The following is a 16,953-nucleotide window of genomic DNA, read 5'->3' as shown; positions in this document are numbered from 1 at the left end:
ATGAGTAATACTTATCCAGATAAAAATATTTCACTAGCTTACCATTTAAGTGTAACGAGATCGCCGTAGCGAAAGTAGGATGGCGATAACCATCCCGGAAATTGTTGAATTGTTAAGTTGTTATATTAATTGAACCAACGGTGCTTAAACCATTAAAGAATACTTGTAAAAAAAATTATAGACAACGGTGATTGAACCATTAAAGAATACTTGTAAAAAAAATTATAGACAACGGTGATTGAACCATTAAAGAATACTTGTGAAGAAAATTATAGACAACGGCTATTGAACCATTAAAGAATACTTGTGAAGAAAAAGATAGGCAAAAAAAAAAAGAAGAAGGCAGACCAAAAAGCAGGCAGGTAGGCCAAAATGGAGGCAGGTAAGCCAAAAGGCAGACCCGTAAGATGAATATAATGTAAAGAAATAAAAAAAAAAAGAGTTAAATCAAAGAGATCCTTTTATAAGAAAATGAATCACCCCTGCAATTATGAGCTAATTTTAGTTGATAAAATGATGAGACAAGATGTAAGCGAGTTTTATCATCTTTTTTAAATATTAGCAACATTTCTATCTTTATATCGTATCTAATTCATCATCATTTTTTTTTTTTAGTATTAACAACATTTCTTTCTTTATATTGTATCTAATTTATCATTTGTCTTTTTTAGTATCTACATTATTATTTTTAGTATCTACATCATTTGTTTTTAGTATTAGCAACATTTCTCTCTTTATAATAAAGTTAATTATATAAATGTTCTACATTAAGTTCTATTATTACAATATCCATGTACCAAGTGATACATGATACTGACTTGTTTTTGCCGTGTTTTAGTTTGATGACTAGATTTTTCTTTTTTTTTTTTTAGTTGTTCTATTTTAAATGGTAGTATGATTGTGTACAGCACATTTATTATTGTATTTTTTAATTTCCATAGATGTTTGATGAATCATCGTTATTATATTGATTTATCATGTTGGCTGATAAAAGAGTGTTTTGACATTTTTCAAAGAAAAAAAGAAAAGAAAAAGAAAATGTTGTTCTGTCAGAAGGTAACTAGAATGAAGTATTTTGTATTTTATCAGAAATTTGTACAGTGACTGACTACGATGTTCCATCATCCAACATATAATCATCCATCATCCATCATCCATCATCAATCATCCAACATATAATCATCAATCATCAATCATCAATCATCAATCATCAATCATCAATCATCAATCATCAATCATCAATCATCAATCATCAATCATCAATCATCAATCATCAATCATCAATCATCAATCATCAATCATCAATCAATTGATACCTAAAAAAGAATGGGCAACACCCAAAGCTGCTAAAAATATGAAAAGCATATGTTACTTTTCTTTTGTATCTTTTACTTTTAATAAACAAGCTATCATCAATATGTTATGTGTTTTTAACGTACTCTACCGCCATCTCTGGAGCGATATCTGAAAAAGTGGTAATGCGCCATTCATTTTGGGAAAGTACGATATTTTATTTTATAACATCACGAAAAGCATTTTCTTGTGACCCGACAAAAAACTTTGAAAACACTGTATAACTGAATAGAAAGATCGTCAGACGAATGAGTGATGATCCATTTGATAATATCAAAAAAAAAAAAAAAAATATTGATCCAAGCTATGTTTTATTGACTAATTTTTGTATATAATAAAAAAAAAAAAAAAGCGATCTAAACTATAAATAAAATAAAATGATAGAAATAAAAAATATGACGGAGATATCATCTTAAGGAAGAAGAGAACAATACTAATGAATTTGGATCAGGGGCCACAAAGATATCAGTATCAAGAGTTCCAAAGATATCAAACACCAAGGACATGGACTTGCTATTTGGATTGGCCACCGTCAAGAACACACTCGTATCATCTTGCTGAACTTGACCATTTTCCACACCAGTGACATGAATATGTTGAGCCACATTGAATTTCATCGTTACTTTAGGTCCAAACGGTCGATTATCCAGACGTCGAGTATTCACTGTGGCAGTAAAATTGGAACCATTGGACTGCGTGACACTGATTTGAGTAGATACAGCTTTGACATCAATGGGATGTGTTGGCAAATTGGATGATTGCAGTGCCTGTTGCGAGTATGCTAGCTGTTGCTTTTGCTGAAGATGTTGACGATGATGATTCCTGAAATGGATTCGATGAGATGGATCCTCATCATGCAAGTGGGTAGCATGATCAATGAGAGACATTACCAAATCAATAGCATGTTCAAGACGGTTATGTCGTACTCGAGGTGTACATTGAGATTGTTTTCTGTTGCCGGGTAATCCAGTGCCACAATAGATAGAATTGTTGTCGGTTGTCATAAAACATTGTGTGCCTTGTGGACATGGTAAAAACGTGTACTTTCCTTGATTACATATTCCATAATGAGCTTCGGAGCAAATAGGTCGAGCATCCAAGGCGCAACTGTCACCTTCCTTTATGCACTCGTCATCAGATGGAATAGAAGGAGTAACTTCATTGCCCAATGTTGTAGAAGAAGGTATTGCAGAAATGCCCGTAGGAGTTGATGGTATAATAGAGACAGTAGTGCTGGTGAGTCCGTTGTTATTGTTGTTGTTGTTGTTGTTGTTGTTGCCAATGGATCCATCCGCCTTGAGTTGGAGAATCATTTGTTGGAGACCATGAGCAAAACTAGGTAATGTTTGCTTATTGGCATACGATTGAGATGCGTCTAAAAGACAAATAAAGATAAAGAGAAATCAATAAAAATGGAATCATCATCATGTAACTGATGGTAGCTATTTCCTTTTTTTTTTTTTAGTCTTACCCCAAACCTATCAGACATCCAGGATACCAAAGTAGATAAACAAATAGATAAAGAGATACATGGATTGGAAGTGGAAAGAAAAAAAAAAAGAGTTGATTAATTGTAAATATCATAATAACGTAAAAAAATAACTTACCCCAATACCGGCAAAGTTGGAGTATGTTGCAGCGACTTTCTTAATAATAGGAGCGAGAACATCCAAAGAAACATAACCAGTGGTAGCAGCAGTTGGGGAACCAGGGACAGTCAGGTACAACGAAATATTGGTATTGGGAGATTCGGTTGTCGCCCATTGGTCCCAAATATCAAAATTGAAGTGGCCACTTGTCGTTGAGCAATAATTGTTGTAGAATTGAATATGGAGCGCATCAAAAGCAATCGAATTGATGACTGGGCCAAGGATAACATCGGGGAAAGGACATTGAGGGGCAGCTGTAATGAAGTAGGGTTTTGACATATCAGTGGCAAACAGTTGTCTTAGTCGATGAACCAAAGCAGTATATCCAGTCGAAGATCCACCTTCAATGTCTAAATCAAAACCATCGACAATAGCTGATCCAAATGGTCTTGTAGGGCTACTACCACCTCCAAACACATTCCATAAAGTAGTTGCAAAAGCATCTCCTTGAGCATCAGAGCTAAATCCTATCCATATAAAAAAAAAAGAAAACAATAGCTTGTTGGTTATGTTCTTCCTTTTCTATTTTATTATTTTTTTTTTACCATAAACTCCAGAAGCACCCCCAAGAGATAAAAGTACTTTAATTCCTTTGGCTTGACATTGTTGTATATCTTTCAGAAAAGAAGAGAAAAGAAAAGAGAAATAAGGCTAGTGTATTTTTTTTTTTTTTTTTTTGATTCTACATATCCATTTTTTTCAATGACCGCTTGCACGGATTTTTTTCTTTTTCACCTTTCCCAACGTTAGGACAATTTAACAAGGTTGTCCCTTCAAAAACAGGTCCATCACAACTATCTGCCAAATTTAACAATGGTAAACCATCCCCTTGCATATTGAATCCACTGATGAAAGCTATAATCACTGCTTCTGAAACCCCATCACAATAAGAAGCCAAAGGTTGTTGTCTTTTTTGATCTTCAACAAACGAATGCTAAATATGGTAACAAGGAGATGATGATGATCCCGTTCTCTTTTTTTTTTTTTTCTTTCTTTCTTACGACTGTACCTGTCCCCAGTAATGTACTAGACCTGGTCCTTGTGGATAGATTGCCAAGACACAATGGATACCATAAAGTATATAAAGAGAAATGAGTTTAGATAAGAACATCCCTCCCTTCTTGCGCGTGGAATGATGATTTCTGAACGAAGAAAAGAAGGGGAAAAAAAGGCGGTTTAAGATGGAATTAAAGACTTGGCTGTCTTTTTATGATGTACGTGATATACATTACATATCGGGTGATTATATAGTTTTAACGAAAAAAAAAAATTGCCACAACAACATAGAAAATGATGGATGATCTCATTTAATGTACAATGAATCAAAAGAAAGAGATAATAGACATGCTAACTATTCTTTTACCTTTCATAGAAAAAAAAAAAAAAGAAAACTTCTTTTTTAAAGTAGTATCAATGTTTGTTCGGTACATTCTTCATATCGTCTATAAAGCCACTCTCCACTCATATCCAGATGACGAAAACAAGAGATCGCTCATTCCAGTGGCATATTTGCTATGCTGACAGATTGCTCTACAAAAAAGAGGATCAGAAGAGTGTGATCATAACAAAAGAAGTTCTACGATAGCAGTCCAAAAAAAAAAAAAAAAAGACGATGATTGATCCTAATTTCTTTTATTGATAGATAAATCTAATATTAAAATGTATTTTTTTTTAAAAAAAAAGTATAGATATGTAATGGTAATCCATAGGATAATGACTATCAATGACTAGACATTCGCCTCCTTATCCGTCAAATCCAACGAAGTATCTTGATGTCGTAATTCTTCTACATCCGTTGACACTGGTTTTCTTGCTAGTAGGCGTTTTAAGAATCTAAATAACTGTTTTACCCGTCTACTGGTACAATCTGAATTGTCGCTGCTGTATTATGTCTCTTACATTACAATACTTTCAACGGAACATCTTGATCTGCTGTCTTGGTTGTATGGATTCTTTTGCCCACCTTCTTCAAAGAATTTCATATGTGTCATAAAAAAAAAAAAGGAATAAATAACATCAATAATCATCCAGAATAGATTCATCTTACCTTGAATTCAAAAGATCCATATCGAGCAATGAATGCAGTTTTTAGGATCATCATCTTCATGAATTCGTACTTGGTGGTACCATTTTTTTTTTTTTTTTTTTTTTTTAGATCAATGCTTGAAAAATACCTTGCACCAGAGAGTTGTTCCAAACATTCATCGATTCGCGGTAAAGAATGATTGTTGTGTACAGAAAAAAGAATAAGAATAAAAGTGTGATAAAATGCCTAACTGTAACTGTATATTCAAAAAGTACATAAAGATATCCACGTGAGCATATCCCGAAGTAGTTTTTGGTAATTTCATCATTCCCGTCAGTGTCAAGAATGTGACAGGAGAAATAGTATAATACCAGTAACGGACAGACAAGACCTTTGTGTGTTGCCAGTAGAATTTTTTATCATTTGTATTGAGATATCAATTTGCGCACGGTTGGGTGAGAGTCCAGCACCTTCTTGTTCTGCCTTATTTCGTTCGGTTGTTCTTCAGCTTTTTATTGGTTGTCGATTGTTCGCCAAGTTCTGCTATAATATTCCTTATTGTCGAACACACGGTATAAAACCCTATGAGAAAGCTACCAAGAGAATATCATCAACGTTATTTTGAGTATCAGCATTGTAATTGGGAGTTCACGATTGATGGCATTCTCTATTTTTGATTATAAAAGAAATAAAAGAAAAGAAAAAAATTAGCATAAATCATGTTTTTGCCTTTTTTTATTATTAAAAAAAAAACTAACTTACCAAAGTGGTTCGATAAGCCTTTGGCATAATTCAATATATCAACAGAGAATAACCTGGTATGGTCTTTATTTTTGATAGATTACCACCAATGACCTACGTAAGTATATTTGAAGTAGTTCATGATAGATTGGTTGTCGTTGCAAATAGTCAGAGAAGATACCAGACATAGAGGTAACACGATTTGTTGATTCAATGATAAACTAAAATAAAAAGTTGATAGAAAGAAGAAAGAGAAAGGGATAAAATGACAAATATTTATAAGAATAGAAATCAGGTTGAGCTTAAAAAAAAAAGGATAGATTCTTTATTGTATCATGATAAGAGCAAAATACGTCAAATATCGCAAAAAAAGAAAAAAAGAAAAAATAAAGAAACTATCATAAAAAAAAAAAAGAACACTATCTATTGCTGACCAGGGGCAGGTTGTCTTTGAACGGCGGATTCACCATATTTGATTACCATTGCTTTGGCGGTTGTATACAATTGACTGACCATGGGAGGAATATGAGCACTAGCTGTTGGAGGAAGTAAAGCTCGATCCATATTTGTACGAAGCTCGGCGAAAGCTTGACGAGTATAACTGGATAAATGGAATCGGAAACGTAAAAACTGAGCATACAAAAATACAGGCACAAGTCTAAGTCTATTTTGTTTTAAGAAAGAAAGAAAAAAAAACAGTAAGATCACTTATTCCCATCTTTATATATATCTTACCTAAATAATCCCAACACTAATCGAGGCATAATAATGGTAACTTCTGCTGTGGCCACAAATCGCATAGCATATCCATAATTTTTGTCAGTCCATGATTTGATAGCTTGTTGGGTCTTGGCTTGCCACGTAGCAGGTGTATTTGAACCAGAAGCTTGTCGAGGTACAGGGAACACGGTAGGGATGATATTAGTGCGAATATAACCAAGAGAGTGGAAAGTAGAGAAAGTAGCTAATTATCAAGAGCAAAAAGAAAGGGTTAATGACTTGCGATGACTATCGTTGTAATATCATATTCTTATGTTTTACCGAATGGAATCAAGGTGACTATGGTCGAATAAGAAAAAAAAAAAAAAAAGGTCAATCACCTGTAAATTATATATCCTAGTAAAGTGTAGGGGTTTGAGTCAACTATTCTATATACCTTCAACAGGACTAGAGAAGAACCAGTACAAAGCCAAAAGAAAGTATTGAACATTTTCATCAACCACCATACGTTGAACATAAGCAGAATTAATTCTAGGGATCTATTTTCACCCCAAAAAAAAAAAAAAAAAAAAAAAAAAGAAAGAGAGAGAGAAAAAATTAAAAACCAAGTGAAACCAATATGTCCATTAAGCTTTTTCGTCCCACTACCAAGTAGATTCTTTTGTATAGTCATGTTCGACATCCTTTATCCTTTTTTTTCCTCGTTCACTTACTCCGTGAGTTTTATAGATGACCACACCATAAGATACTAAGGCACCCAAGTAGGCAATCTTGTATGGCTTGACATTAGCGCGGAATGTGATATACGAAAGAGCATAGACAAATGTACCAATCAAAGTCAATACATGACCAACAAACCAAGAGAATTGTAAAGACTAAATAAGCAAATGAAAAAAAAAAGGTCATGAGAATGTAAAACGATCATCTCGTCCACATAAATGGACCATTTTGAAATCAAACCATCAAGGTAACAATATAAAGATTTACCTGTATTAATTGAGATACACGTTCGCCAAGAGTTGAATTTGCTGGTGGAGGCATTATATATAACAGATAATAAGGAAAAGAAAAAAGGAAAAAGGAAAAAAAGAAAGAAAGAAAGGGTTTAAAGTAAAAAAGTGGAGGAGAAGAGAAAGAAGAAGAGAGAAAGACAGAGAAAAAAAAAATTTCACCATTTTCGTAGTTTCAATCACAGGCCAAGACAAGGAAAGAAATCCACATTTATGGATGCAAGACCCACTGCTCGGATTATTTCCGCTTCTCTATTAAAGTAAAAAGAAATAAATAAATAAAAAAAAAAGCTATCAAATGAAAAATGGCATAAACAAAAATCATCAAAAATATATGCTCTTCGAAGTTAGTGAAAATATGGCTCTTCATATCACTACTGTCTATTTATTATTATCCAAATCATTATTCAGGTGATAGTTACTCTTGACGTAACCTGATGGTATGACACTTTCGATTTATGTATCTTAAATATTTTGTATATCATTCATTCGGGATAACATTATCATTTTTGTAAGCAAAATGAATTAGGAAGAGTGAAAAAGGATGATCGGATGAGATGCCAAGGAAATAAAAGAGTTGATGAATCATGAATAGATCTAGTTCTTTAGCAAGTAAACAGGATAGTTTTTTGTATATAAGGTGAAAGGATATGAAACCCTCATCTAGTTTCAAGGTCATCATCCATAGGCTTACATCCTTTCAATGACAACTGTTATTAATAGATACACCGTCATCTTTTCATTGATAGTATTTATCTTGACATGACGAAGCTTGAGATAACTTGATGTTATGCAAGTGCAATTTAACATTTAATACAATCAACTCAAGGTTCTTCCATAAATGGAATGAATTCAGATTGCAATATCTCGAGGGGAAGGGATGTTGGAACTCTCTTTTACGTTAGACCAATGACTAAATACATGAAAAGTCAAGATAGATACATAAATAATACTAATAATAATAATAATAATAATAATAATAGAGATCATTTTATTAATATTGTCATATGAAGAAAAAAAAATAAATAAAGTATTAACTAATAATAAGTAGGAGGGAAAGGATTGTCAAAGGCTGGAGAGGGATCTTTCACAGAGTCTTGTTCATCCGTTTGAGTGGTGTCTGTTTGACTTTGAGTCTGGTCTTGATCATTCTCTGGAGCAGCAAGAGCAGTTTGACCAGCAGTAGGTGCTTGAGAGGATGACATGGAAGAAGTTGGACCAGCTACTTGAGATGAAACTGAAGAACCTGCTGCTGTACCATTATTAGATGCCGTACTATTTGCTGGGGGAGAAATAACTATTATTTTATAACAAAAGAAAAAAATTATTGAGTGGAAGCAAGTTCAATCAATAAAGTTCAGATCTTTCACTTACTTTTATCAATAAGATGAATCACACCACCGTTAAACAAGATATTGGGTGTGACAACCTTGATTGTATGGTTCACTATATATATAAAGAGAGAAAAAAAATCAATGATCAGTCATACTTTTTCTTTTGTTATGATATCAATGTCACCTACATGTAATTCCAGAACTATTGCTTGATATAGGGATACGTTCACCAGCCTCTGTAGTCAAACTGAAGGATGAAGAGCCACCACTAGAGGCATTCGTCAAATTTGTTGTATAGTAGACACCAGGGACTACGTGGTTCATTACCAATCCTCGCCATTTGTCCTGACCTAATTGATCAATACATACCATACATAAACCCTTATCATTTGGAGCAAAAATGGTCACCTATTCAAAAAAAAAAAAAAAAAAAAAAAAAAAAAAAAAAAAAAAACTGTGAGCTAGATGCCATCTTACAAGGAGCAGTCTCTCTGTCTTCATGATTACTTACATTTGTAGCATTGCTGAGAGCTTGACTAACTTGAGGATTTTCTTGAATCATTTCAGAAAGAGCTGATGCATCAGAGATGTTTGAAAATACGTTAGTAGCATTGCCTGGTGGGATCAAAACTAGAATAAATAAAAAAAAGAATATGATAAGAAAAGAATGCCAAACTACACTCATATCCATCTTTCTTTTTTTTTTCTTCTTCTTCTTCTTCTTCTTCTTCTTCTTCTTACCATCATCAATTACATGTAAAACACCGTTAGATGCTTGAATATCATGTAATGTGACATTCGCGGTTGCCAATCCATTTCCAATCCAATAAACAGGGGTCTGAGAAGAGTTGCTACCTGATGAAGAACTTGATGCTTGATTATCCACCAATTGTTTGATTCTTGAAATCCATCCAGCCGCGGGTGATGTGACAGAAACTGACGCAGATGTGGAAGAAGTCCCAGTTGATGTAGCAGCAGAACTGGATCCACTTGAGCCACCACCGCCAGAAGTCGATGATGATGATGATGAGTTTTGTTGTGTGGTGTTGCTGTTAAGAATAAGAGGCATACCGTAACCAAACTTGTCCGCGGTTTGATTGGTTAACAAGGAGTTTAGTATCACAGTTTGATTCGTTTCATTTTGTAAGAGCACAGTTTCATTTACGATATGATAATTAATGACATCCAATAAAGTGAAATTTTGGTAAATACGGAAACCTTGAGGGAAAACACTTTGACCTTGATTACCACTACCTTGAGAAGCTGTACTATTGTTTCCACTAGCATCAGCAGCAGCCATAGACAATGAAGTGTCTGTTTCAATAGCATCAGTAGCAGTAGTTCCTTCAGTTAATGCGCCAGTACCACCAGAAGAGGAAGTTCCATTTCCACCAGAGGAGGATCCACCATTTTGTTGTTGTTGGGTTTGATTATATTGTTGAATTAAACGATCAAATACAGCATCAGATGGTACAAAAAGGGTGACATTACCAGGTTTAGAGAGTACATCCAATACAGGTTTCAATTCAGGTGAACTTTGTAAAAGTTGAATAAATTTGTAGGAAGGACTGAGTTGTGTTGTATTCAAGATGCTCAACAAAGTGCTGTTGGTTAATTGGGCAGTTATTTCAACCACACCAAGAGCGGCAAGTAAGAGCGTTTTAAGTAACATAAAGGACAAATATGCCAAACCAAAGAAAGAAAAAAAAAGAAAAAAAGAAAAAAAGAAAAAAGAAAGAAGAAAAGGTTAGTTTTACAAATATATCATGGGCATCTATTGTATTTACCATTATGCAGAACAAAAAGATTATATTTCATCGGTTCTTGATGATTCACATTGAAACATAGCCTTATGATGATAAAAGAAGGATTCTTGCCATAACCATGATGAAATTGTCAATTGGTTAAAAATGAACTTGATATCCCCTGAATTATATATATAAAAAAAAAGGGTTGTCAAAAAAAAAAAAAGTGAAACAAGTTAGTACAAGTGTATAATATACAAGGCTTTTTTTTTATTTCATTCCCCATCCCCTTTCAAAATAAAAAAAAATAAAATAAAATCAGATATTTCAAACCATGACTTTTCAACAACGAGATAGCGTCCGAAGAGGCCACATCATTCAGTCAGGGATAACTTTATAATATAATATCATCATCTTAAAAAACCCTCTTGTTCTCAAACAAATCCAATCCAATATTTTTTCTATTTCTTTTTCTTACCCCGAATTAGGTCATTCCAGTTTCCCATATTCGAACATCCTACCTATTGGAATCAGATTTTCGAATTTTTAGTATAGTCACCGGTGACAAAACCATGAATTTTTTTTCCGCCGTTTTTTTCATACCCGACATAAAATGTTCAATATAACTCCACAAATGTGTTCATTACATTGGCTAAAAGAAGATGGTAATATTTGGTGAATTCAAATAAATTATATATATTTTGTATAAAGGGAATACAACGTATGAATACAAAATAGATGGAAAAAAATAAAAATATAAAAAAGAAAAGAAAAAGAAATAGGAAAAAACGAAAAAAAATAAAAAATAAAAATAAAAACGCGGAGTAGAAACTGTGGCAAAATCTTGCAGCCAATGATAAATGTTCTTCTTTTCTTCTATGTGATGAATCGTTTTTTTTTTTTTATTGCATGCAAAATGTTTGGTAAATAATAATAATAAAAAGATGTGAAAATACAGGATGAGAACAAATAGATTAAACTACAAAACTAAAATTGAAATACTTCTACTCTATATACTGGTACACCTTCTTCACCACCATATTTCGTGTTGAGTTTCGTTGGTGCTAATTTCTTGTCTACACGAGGAGCACCCTTTTGATATTTCTTTTCTTCTGCTCGTAATGTTGCTTCCTTTGTCTTGATTTTTCTTGTTCGTTCAAATGGTGCCAAAATACCTGAAAGTTCTTCTAAATCTTCCACTTGTTCAGTTAATGCCAAAGAAGCTTTCACCAAATCCGTCACCATATCATGAAGAGAAGGTTCTAAAATAATTGTGGGATAGTGAATATCGAGAAGAGTACTAGTAAATTCCACAATCTATGAAGAAAAATAAAAATAAATGTTGAGTCATTCAGTGTTTGAAAAAAATAAAATAAAAATAAAAAAAAAATCATATATACATTATTGCGTTTTCTAAGTGAATCATTTGAACTATGATGTAACTTGAGACCTTTGGATTTCAATCCCTTCCCATTCAACCATTGGACAATGGCATTTAGTACAATCGGTAATTCCTTCAATGTCAATCGTTTCAAAGCATGTTGTAGATAGATTTCATTTCTAGGAGCTTGCATCACCATCTTCAAGTAGTGAGGGAAACTATCATGCCACCATGCAGTTTGTTCTTGAATACATAAAGCTACTAATTCCTTGATAAGTAATACAAGATCTGTTTCAGGAATGTCAATCACCGTTTCGAGAGCCAATGGAACCAAATACCAGGCTTTATGGTCCACTAATCCACGCATTAAACCACCATTGATAAATCCACTACGAAGTTGTTTCATGGCCATTAAATATACGAGAATACAAGGTGACCAGAAAGTCAAATCTGGCTTTCCATTCTTTGTTGCAAAAATACGACCCACTACAACCGATAAAAGTTCACTTGACAAAGTCTATTTTAAAAAAAGAAAAAGAAAAAGAAAAAGAAAATTTAGTGTGTATTTCTCTTTTGTCATTGTTTTCGTTTTTTTTTTCTCCTTGATATTCTTACCCTTCGTTCTTCATTTCGTTTATTACTAAAGTAGGTTCTCCAACAAAGTTTTTGATCTGCTTCAAGGTTTTCTTTTGTATATTTAGATGATGATACCAAATCGTTGTCTAATGATCTTTGTTTCATTTGTACATGATTCATGAATATGTTGCAGAATTCTTCCTTTGTTAACTTGTCGTCCATCAATGATTTCAGTAATGCCGTTTCAGAACTTTGATTCTCTTCGATCAGAGTGTTCCATTTTTCTAAAATGACCTCGTTGTCGTATTTACCCGGCTACAACCAAAAAAAAAAAAAAAAAAAAAAAAAAACCAAAGATTGTCAATATGTATTGTTTTCTTTTTTACACATCATATTTACCTTTATTCCTCGTAACACAGCACTTTGACCACTTCGTGTGAGACCAATATTTAAATTTGTCTTGTCTGTTAATGAGTGCATATCAATTCCCAAAAAGGTAGCAGTAGACTTCATCTTGTTCATGGCAGCCATCAGAGACATGGGTTGATTGTAATAAGGACATAGTGTCACTACAGATTTTGTGTCAGCAACACGTTTGGAAGATTTACCATTGCCAGTAGTTTTGAATTGAATCGAGGAAATAGTAACAGCGATATGTGAGTTTCTTAAGACATCCACCTAGAAATAAGAATCATTTTTTTTTTTGATTAAAGATATATATGATTGGAATCAAAAAGGAATAACTATATATATATAACGTCTTTTTTTTTTCTTTTTTTTCTTTTACCTTGCAGATCCAATCGCCAGAAGTGATTTGCTTTTCCGAAGTTTTAATCACTTGTTCTGCTTGGAGAGTACCATATTTCACATCCCAAACACTAACGACATGTTCAATCGAATTTGATCCTTATAATAATAATAATGAGTAACAGATATCAATCAAAGTCAAGTCCGTGATATTTTATTTACCTTTTTCATTAATGCGAGGAGCCACAAATACCACAAAGTTATCAGCCAAAGCCGCCATAGAAGCAACATTACCAACTGTTTTGTTATAAACTTGATAGTGCTTGAATTGTGTTTGGAAACCTTGTTCGAGATAAGCCGCAATTTTGTTGGAAGAACGATGTTTGAGAGATAAATGGTAAACTGTCCACATACCATCAGATTCTATAATAGAAATAAAAAAAAAAAAAAAAAAGAGTCAGCCATCTTTCCTTGGTTTCAACAAAATAAATATACCTAAAATTGTCAAAATACCAAGAGTAGAGTCCAAAGTGAAAGAAACAGGTTTGTTCTAATTGAAATCATAGTTAGTCGATCGTTCATCTTTTTCCTGAATTCTTTTTTTTTTTTTTTCGTCTTCCTTACCTTGAGGTTCAAATCGATCTCGGCAGCAACATTAATACTTCTACGTTCTTCGTTGATGTAATGCAATTTGACAGAATAGTTATCTGATCCTTCAGCTTGACAGATAGTGACAACAATGGTAGAGTTGGCGGGTACCATAGAGTTGGGAATACAGCATGGACGAATATGAGAACTTGTAGTAACGAATACAGTTGACCACATTACATTTTCGTTACTATGATAGATATAAAGTCAAAATCAAAAATGAATATGACTATTACATTGATTTTTTTTTTTACTATCACTTTTCTATATTACCTTTCGTTCTTGTAATTGGCAGTGAATCGATCAAGATCTTTGGTGACTAGATCAATAGATCCATTCTCATAGACAAAGATAGTATTGAAGCGAAGAGATGGAGAAACATGAATAGCCTGAATACGTTGTTCGAACTAATTCAAAAAAAAAAATAAGAAGAATTAGTTACTTGATAGCCTTTATGAAGTCAGTCAATTCATTTGTTAACTTACTGTTTTTGATACTCTATTTGCAGAAGAAGCGATCTCTTCATTGTTTTGAGCGTCTTTCCACATCCAAATAGTTTTACGTTCTTCTTTTTGTGTAATATCGGATCCAGAGTCAACCAAAGCATAAGTGTAGTTTAAAGTTTCGTCTCCTGTAGCAGGATAATAGATAGCAGGATGGGCAAAACTTATACCAGGAGGGGTTGTCCAAGATTTCAAACATTTTTGAGCGGTTGTCTATAGAAATAGTATGATATTGGTTAGTATAGAGTTTCAATAGTTAAATCATGATTAATGACTTACATCGTATAACTTGATTCCTTCACCTTGTATGGTGACAACCACTTGATCAGCGTCAGTAGCAGTTTCAGTGTCAGATTGCTCGATCGTGTTATTAGTGGATAATGTGGAACATAAAGGATTGAGGTCGACAATAAATTTATTCTTCATATGAGTTGATCCAATGGTATTTTGGAATCGAGCAAGTGGAAACCCTTCTTCCAATATAAATCCAGGCATTATTATTGAAGTGAGGATATAATATAATAATAAATAAATAAATAAAAAGAAAAAGAAAAAGAAAAAGAATAGGAAAGGGAAAAGTTTTCAGAACCGAGATCAATGACCGCTTTTTTTTTTTTTTTTTTCCTCCCTTCCCCCGCGGTCAGTGAAATGATCATACCAAAAATGGCTTTGACAGCTGAAGAAGAAAAAAAAAAAGAAAAAAAAAACTTTTTATTTAAAAGAAAAGTATATCTAATGTCTAATAGGTGCAATCTGAACTTGAGGCACCTTTTGATTAAAAGCAACATAATTATTCTTAATGAAAACATCACCTAGAATAGAAAAGGAGAAGTCACCATAGGCGAACCCAGCAATACATTTACTTCCTTGCTTCTGAAAGACCAAGTCTTCCCCTTTTTTTATAAAAATATAAATAAAGAATATGAATTAATTGATTAAGAAAAATATGATGATGATGATGATGATGATGATGATATACATACCTGGAATTTCAAACACAGTGCCACCCAGAGTGATACCCAAAGGATCGAGTTTAGAACCATCACAATCAATAGTATATGTACCATCACTATTTTCTTGAGCATGATAATGAGCTGCTACCTTGGTTGCGATATTTTTTTGTAATACTACCAAAGTGGTACCAGTATCAATAATTGCATGGAAAGAGCCAGTTAAGGGAGTCTTGGCAGATGATGATGAATTTCCAAGTGTAACCATGGATGTAACGTCCACACCCCAGAAACCTTGAGAGTTATCCACTGGAACAGTAGTCAATTTTCCTTGATATCTAGCAGGATTGATTCCCCCAAATGTATATTCTAATTCAAGTATTAGTAAACCTTTTTTTTTTATTTTTTTTTTTATTTTATATATAATTTTTTTTTTTTTTTTGTATATCTTACCACCACCTCCATGTGCAGATTGTTTTCCCAAATAAACACCAAAGATAGGATCTTTGATCAACTTTTGTTTGATCATATTATCCACAGGAGTAATGGTACCAGGCACTGTAGCAAGACTACTAAATCCAAGACCAAGAAGACCATCGTTTGGACCGGTTTGAAAACTGGAAGATTCATGTAAAGCCATTTGAATGGTTTGATCCTTGACAACAATACCTCCAATATCAACGTTATCCTTGCCAATGATTCCTGTAGCTGAACTACCGTCTCCATATTGGATTATCCATGGTAGTAAGCCAGATGAATAAGTAGACGACTTGGATGGATTGAATCTAGCATGTTTTCCACAGAGAAGGCACAAATTGGACTTGTTTAAAAAAAAAAAAAAAAAAGAGAGAGAGAGAGAAGGAATCAGTAAGCAGTATCTATTTTTTTTTTTCATGAGCATCTACTTACTGGAAACCAAAGATCAGATGAACCAGTATCAAAAATCAACTTGAAAGGTTGACCTGGAGTACCAACATTGACAGTACCAAAATATCTATATATAAGTACGGGTTAGTAACGGTAAATAATAAGAATAAGAATAAGAATAATAAAAGATGCATCTGGTATTTTATCAAGGCATTACTCTATATCTTCATAATCGGTCATTATTACATCACCCGTTTTTTTTGATGGATGAGTACTTCTTGAATCAAGATCACGTTGCACCAGGTTCAACAACGACATATACTTGGAATGGACTTTGGAGACCGCTCTGGTGGCATTTCTTTGATATTGAGGATTTAGAGTAAGGGTAACAGTATGGAATCCTGTAGATGACTTGGCTGGAGCAGCATCAGCATGTTGACCTGCAAGGATGGCTAAAATAGCTAACGAGATGGAATAATATAACTTGATAATCATTGATTTTTTTTTTAATAAAAAGAAAATTGATGAGAAAGGATGAAAAGTGGAGATCAACGTTACGAGTTTAAATACCTTGTAATATTAAGGTTCATGTCAAATATTTGCATGTGGGTTTCCTTTTTATCATGATCTAAAAAAAAAAAAATCATCATTTGTTAAATTACAATTCATAGGTTATTCCCAAAGGTTAGATTTGATCTAATCT

At 33.3% G+C, this 16,953-nt stretch overlaps 5 protein-coding genes across 5 annotated transcripts; all 5 read right to left on the bottom strand.

Annotated features, from left to right (window-relative positions):
- Positions 1-1,704: 1,704 nt before the first annotated feature.
- Positions 1,705-4,113, bottom strand: BX664DRAFT_386399 (glycoside hydrolase superfamily; the record flags this gene model as incomplete). Its single annotated transcript, XM_051549323.1, has 6 exons — positions 1,705-2,728; positions 2,825-2,831; positions 2,961-3,469; positions 3,548-3,616; positions 3,738-3,936; positions 4,012-4,113. The coding sequence occupies 6 exons, from the start codon at positions 4,111-4,113 to the stop codon at positions 1,761-1,763; spliced, it is 1,854 nt and encodes a 617-aa protein (XP_051400846.1). The 3' UTR covers positions 1,705-1,760.
- Positions 4,114-6,053: 1,940 nt separating this feature from the next.
- On the bottom strand, positions 6,054-7,613 carry BX664DRAFT_146794 (uncharacterized protein). Its single transcript, XM_051539880.1, has 6 exons — positions 7,477-7,613; positions 7,203-7,364; positions 6,926-7,028; positions 6,811-6,828; positions 6,505-6,733; positions 6,054-6,433 (listed from the first exon to the last, which is right to left on the bottom strand). Exons 1-6 carry the CDS (start codon positions 7,528-7,530, stop codon positions 6,193-6,195), a joined length of 807 nt encoding a protein of 268 aa, XP_051400845.1. The 5' UTR covers positions 7,531-7,613; the 3' UTR covers positions 6,054-6,192.
- A 1,284-nt stretch (positions 7,614-8,897) lies between these two features.
- On the bottom strand, positions 8,898-10,754 carry BX664DRAFT_146770 (uncharacterized protein). The gene is made up of 4 exons (XM_051539879.1): positions 10,621-10,754; positions 9,575-10,520; positions 9,345-9,463; positions 8,898-9,241 (listed from the first exon to the last, which is right to left on the bottom strand). Exons 1-4 carry the CDS (start codon positions 10,621-10,623, stop codon positions 9,014-9,016), a joined length of 1,296 nt encoding a protein of 431 aa, XP_051400844.1. The 5' UTR covers positions 10,624-10,754; the 3' UTR covers positions 8,898-9,013.
- A 705-nt stretch (positions 10,755-11,459) lies between these two features.
- On the bottom strand, positions 11,460-14,956 carry BX664DRAFT_334432 (uncharacterized protein). The gene is made up of 11 exons (XM_051545710.1): positions 14,713-14,956; positions 14,416-14,646; positions 14,204-14,337; positions 13,907-14,120; positions 13,778-13,832; positions 13,505-13,705; positions 13,323-13,441; positions 12,935-13,213; positions 12,575-12,850; positions 11,979-12,476; positions 11,460-11,895 (listed from the first exon to the last, which is right to left on the bottom strand). The coding sequence occupies exons 1-11, from the start codon at positions 14,926-14,928 to the stop codon at positions 11,566-11,568; spliced, it is 2,553 nt and encodes an 850-aa protein (XP_051400843.1). The 5' UTR covers positions 14,929-14,956; the 3' UTR covers positions 11,460-11,565.
- A 104-nt stretch (positions 14,957-15,060) lies between these two features.
- Positions 15,061-16,761, bottom strand: BX664DRAFT_281380 (rhizopuspepsinogen precursor). Its single transcript, XM_051541519.1, has 5 exons — positions 16,468-16,761; positions 16,293-16,377; positions 15,837-16,203; positions 15,417-15,752; positions 15,061-15,326 (listed from the first exon to the last, which is right to left on the bottom strand). Exons 1-5 carry the CDS (start codon positions 16,743-16,745, stop codon positions 15,166-15,168), a joined length of 1,227 nt encoding a protein of 408 aa, XP_051400842.1. The 5' UTR covers positions 16,746-16,761; the 3' UTR covers positions 15,061-15,165.
- Positions 16,762-16,953: the final 192 nt, after the last annotated feature.

This window comes from Halteromyces radiatus (assembly GCF_025201355.1).
Source record: "Halteromyces radiatus strain CBS 162.75 chromosome Unknown BX664scaffold_4, whole genome shotgun sequence".
Classification (NCBI taxonomy): Eukaryota; Fungi; Mucoromycota; class Mucoromycetes; order Mucorales; family Cunninghamellaceae; genus Halteromyces; species Halteromyces radiatus.
This window is presented reverse-complemented; position numbering and strand designations above follow the sequence as displayed.

Coding starts and splice junctions, on each gene's coding strand:
- BX664DRAFT_334432 (XM_051545710.1), bottom strand. CDS start 14,928: ATGCCTGGATTTATATTGGAAGAAGGGTTTCCACTTGCTCGATTCCAA. Junction 13,214..13,322: donor CTGGCGATTGGATCTGCAAG/GTAAAAGAAAAA, acceptor TCTTATTTCTAG/GTGGATGTCTTAAGAAACTC. Junction 12,851..12,934: donor CTGTGTTACGAGGAATAAAG/GTAAATATGATG, acceptor TTTTGGTTGTAG/CCGGGTAAATACGACAACGA.
- BX664DRAFT_146794 (XM_051539880.1), bottom strand. CDS start 7,530: ATGCCTCCACCAGCAAATTCAACTCTTGGCGAACGTGTATCTCAATTA. Junction 7,365..7,476: donor GTGTATCTCAATTAATACAG/GTAAATCTTTAT, acceptor TTGCTTATTTAG/TCTTTACAATTCTCTTGGTT. Junction 6,434..6,504: donor TTAGTGTTGGGATTATTTAG/GTAAGATATATA, acceptor AAAACAAAATAG/ACTTAGACTTGTGCCTGTAT.
- BX664DRAFT_146770 (XM_051539879.1), bottom strand. Junction 9,464..9,574: donor TTTACATGTAATTGATGATG/GTAAGAAGAAGA, acceptor TATTTATTCTAG/TTTTGATCCCACCAGGCAAT. Junction 9,242..9,344: donor CTCTCAGCAATGCTACAAAT/GTAAGTAATCAT, acceptor TTTTTTGAATAG/GTGACCATTTTTGCTCCAAA.
- BX664DRAFT_281380 (XM_051541519.1), bottom strand. CDS start 16,745: ATGATTATCAAGTTATATTATTCCATCTCGTTAGCTATTTTAGCCATC. Junction 15,753..15,836: donor ATCTGCACATGGAGGTGGTG/GTAAGATATACA, acceptor TACTTGAATTAG/AATATACATTTGGGGGAATC. Junction 15,327..15,416: donor CACTGTGTTTGAAATTCCAG/GTATGTATATCA, acceptor TTATAAAAAAAG/GGGAAGACTTGGTCTTTCAG.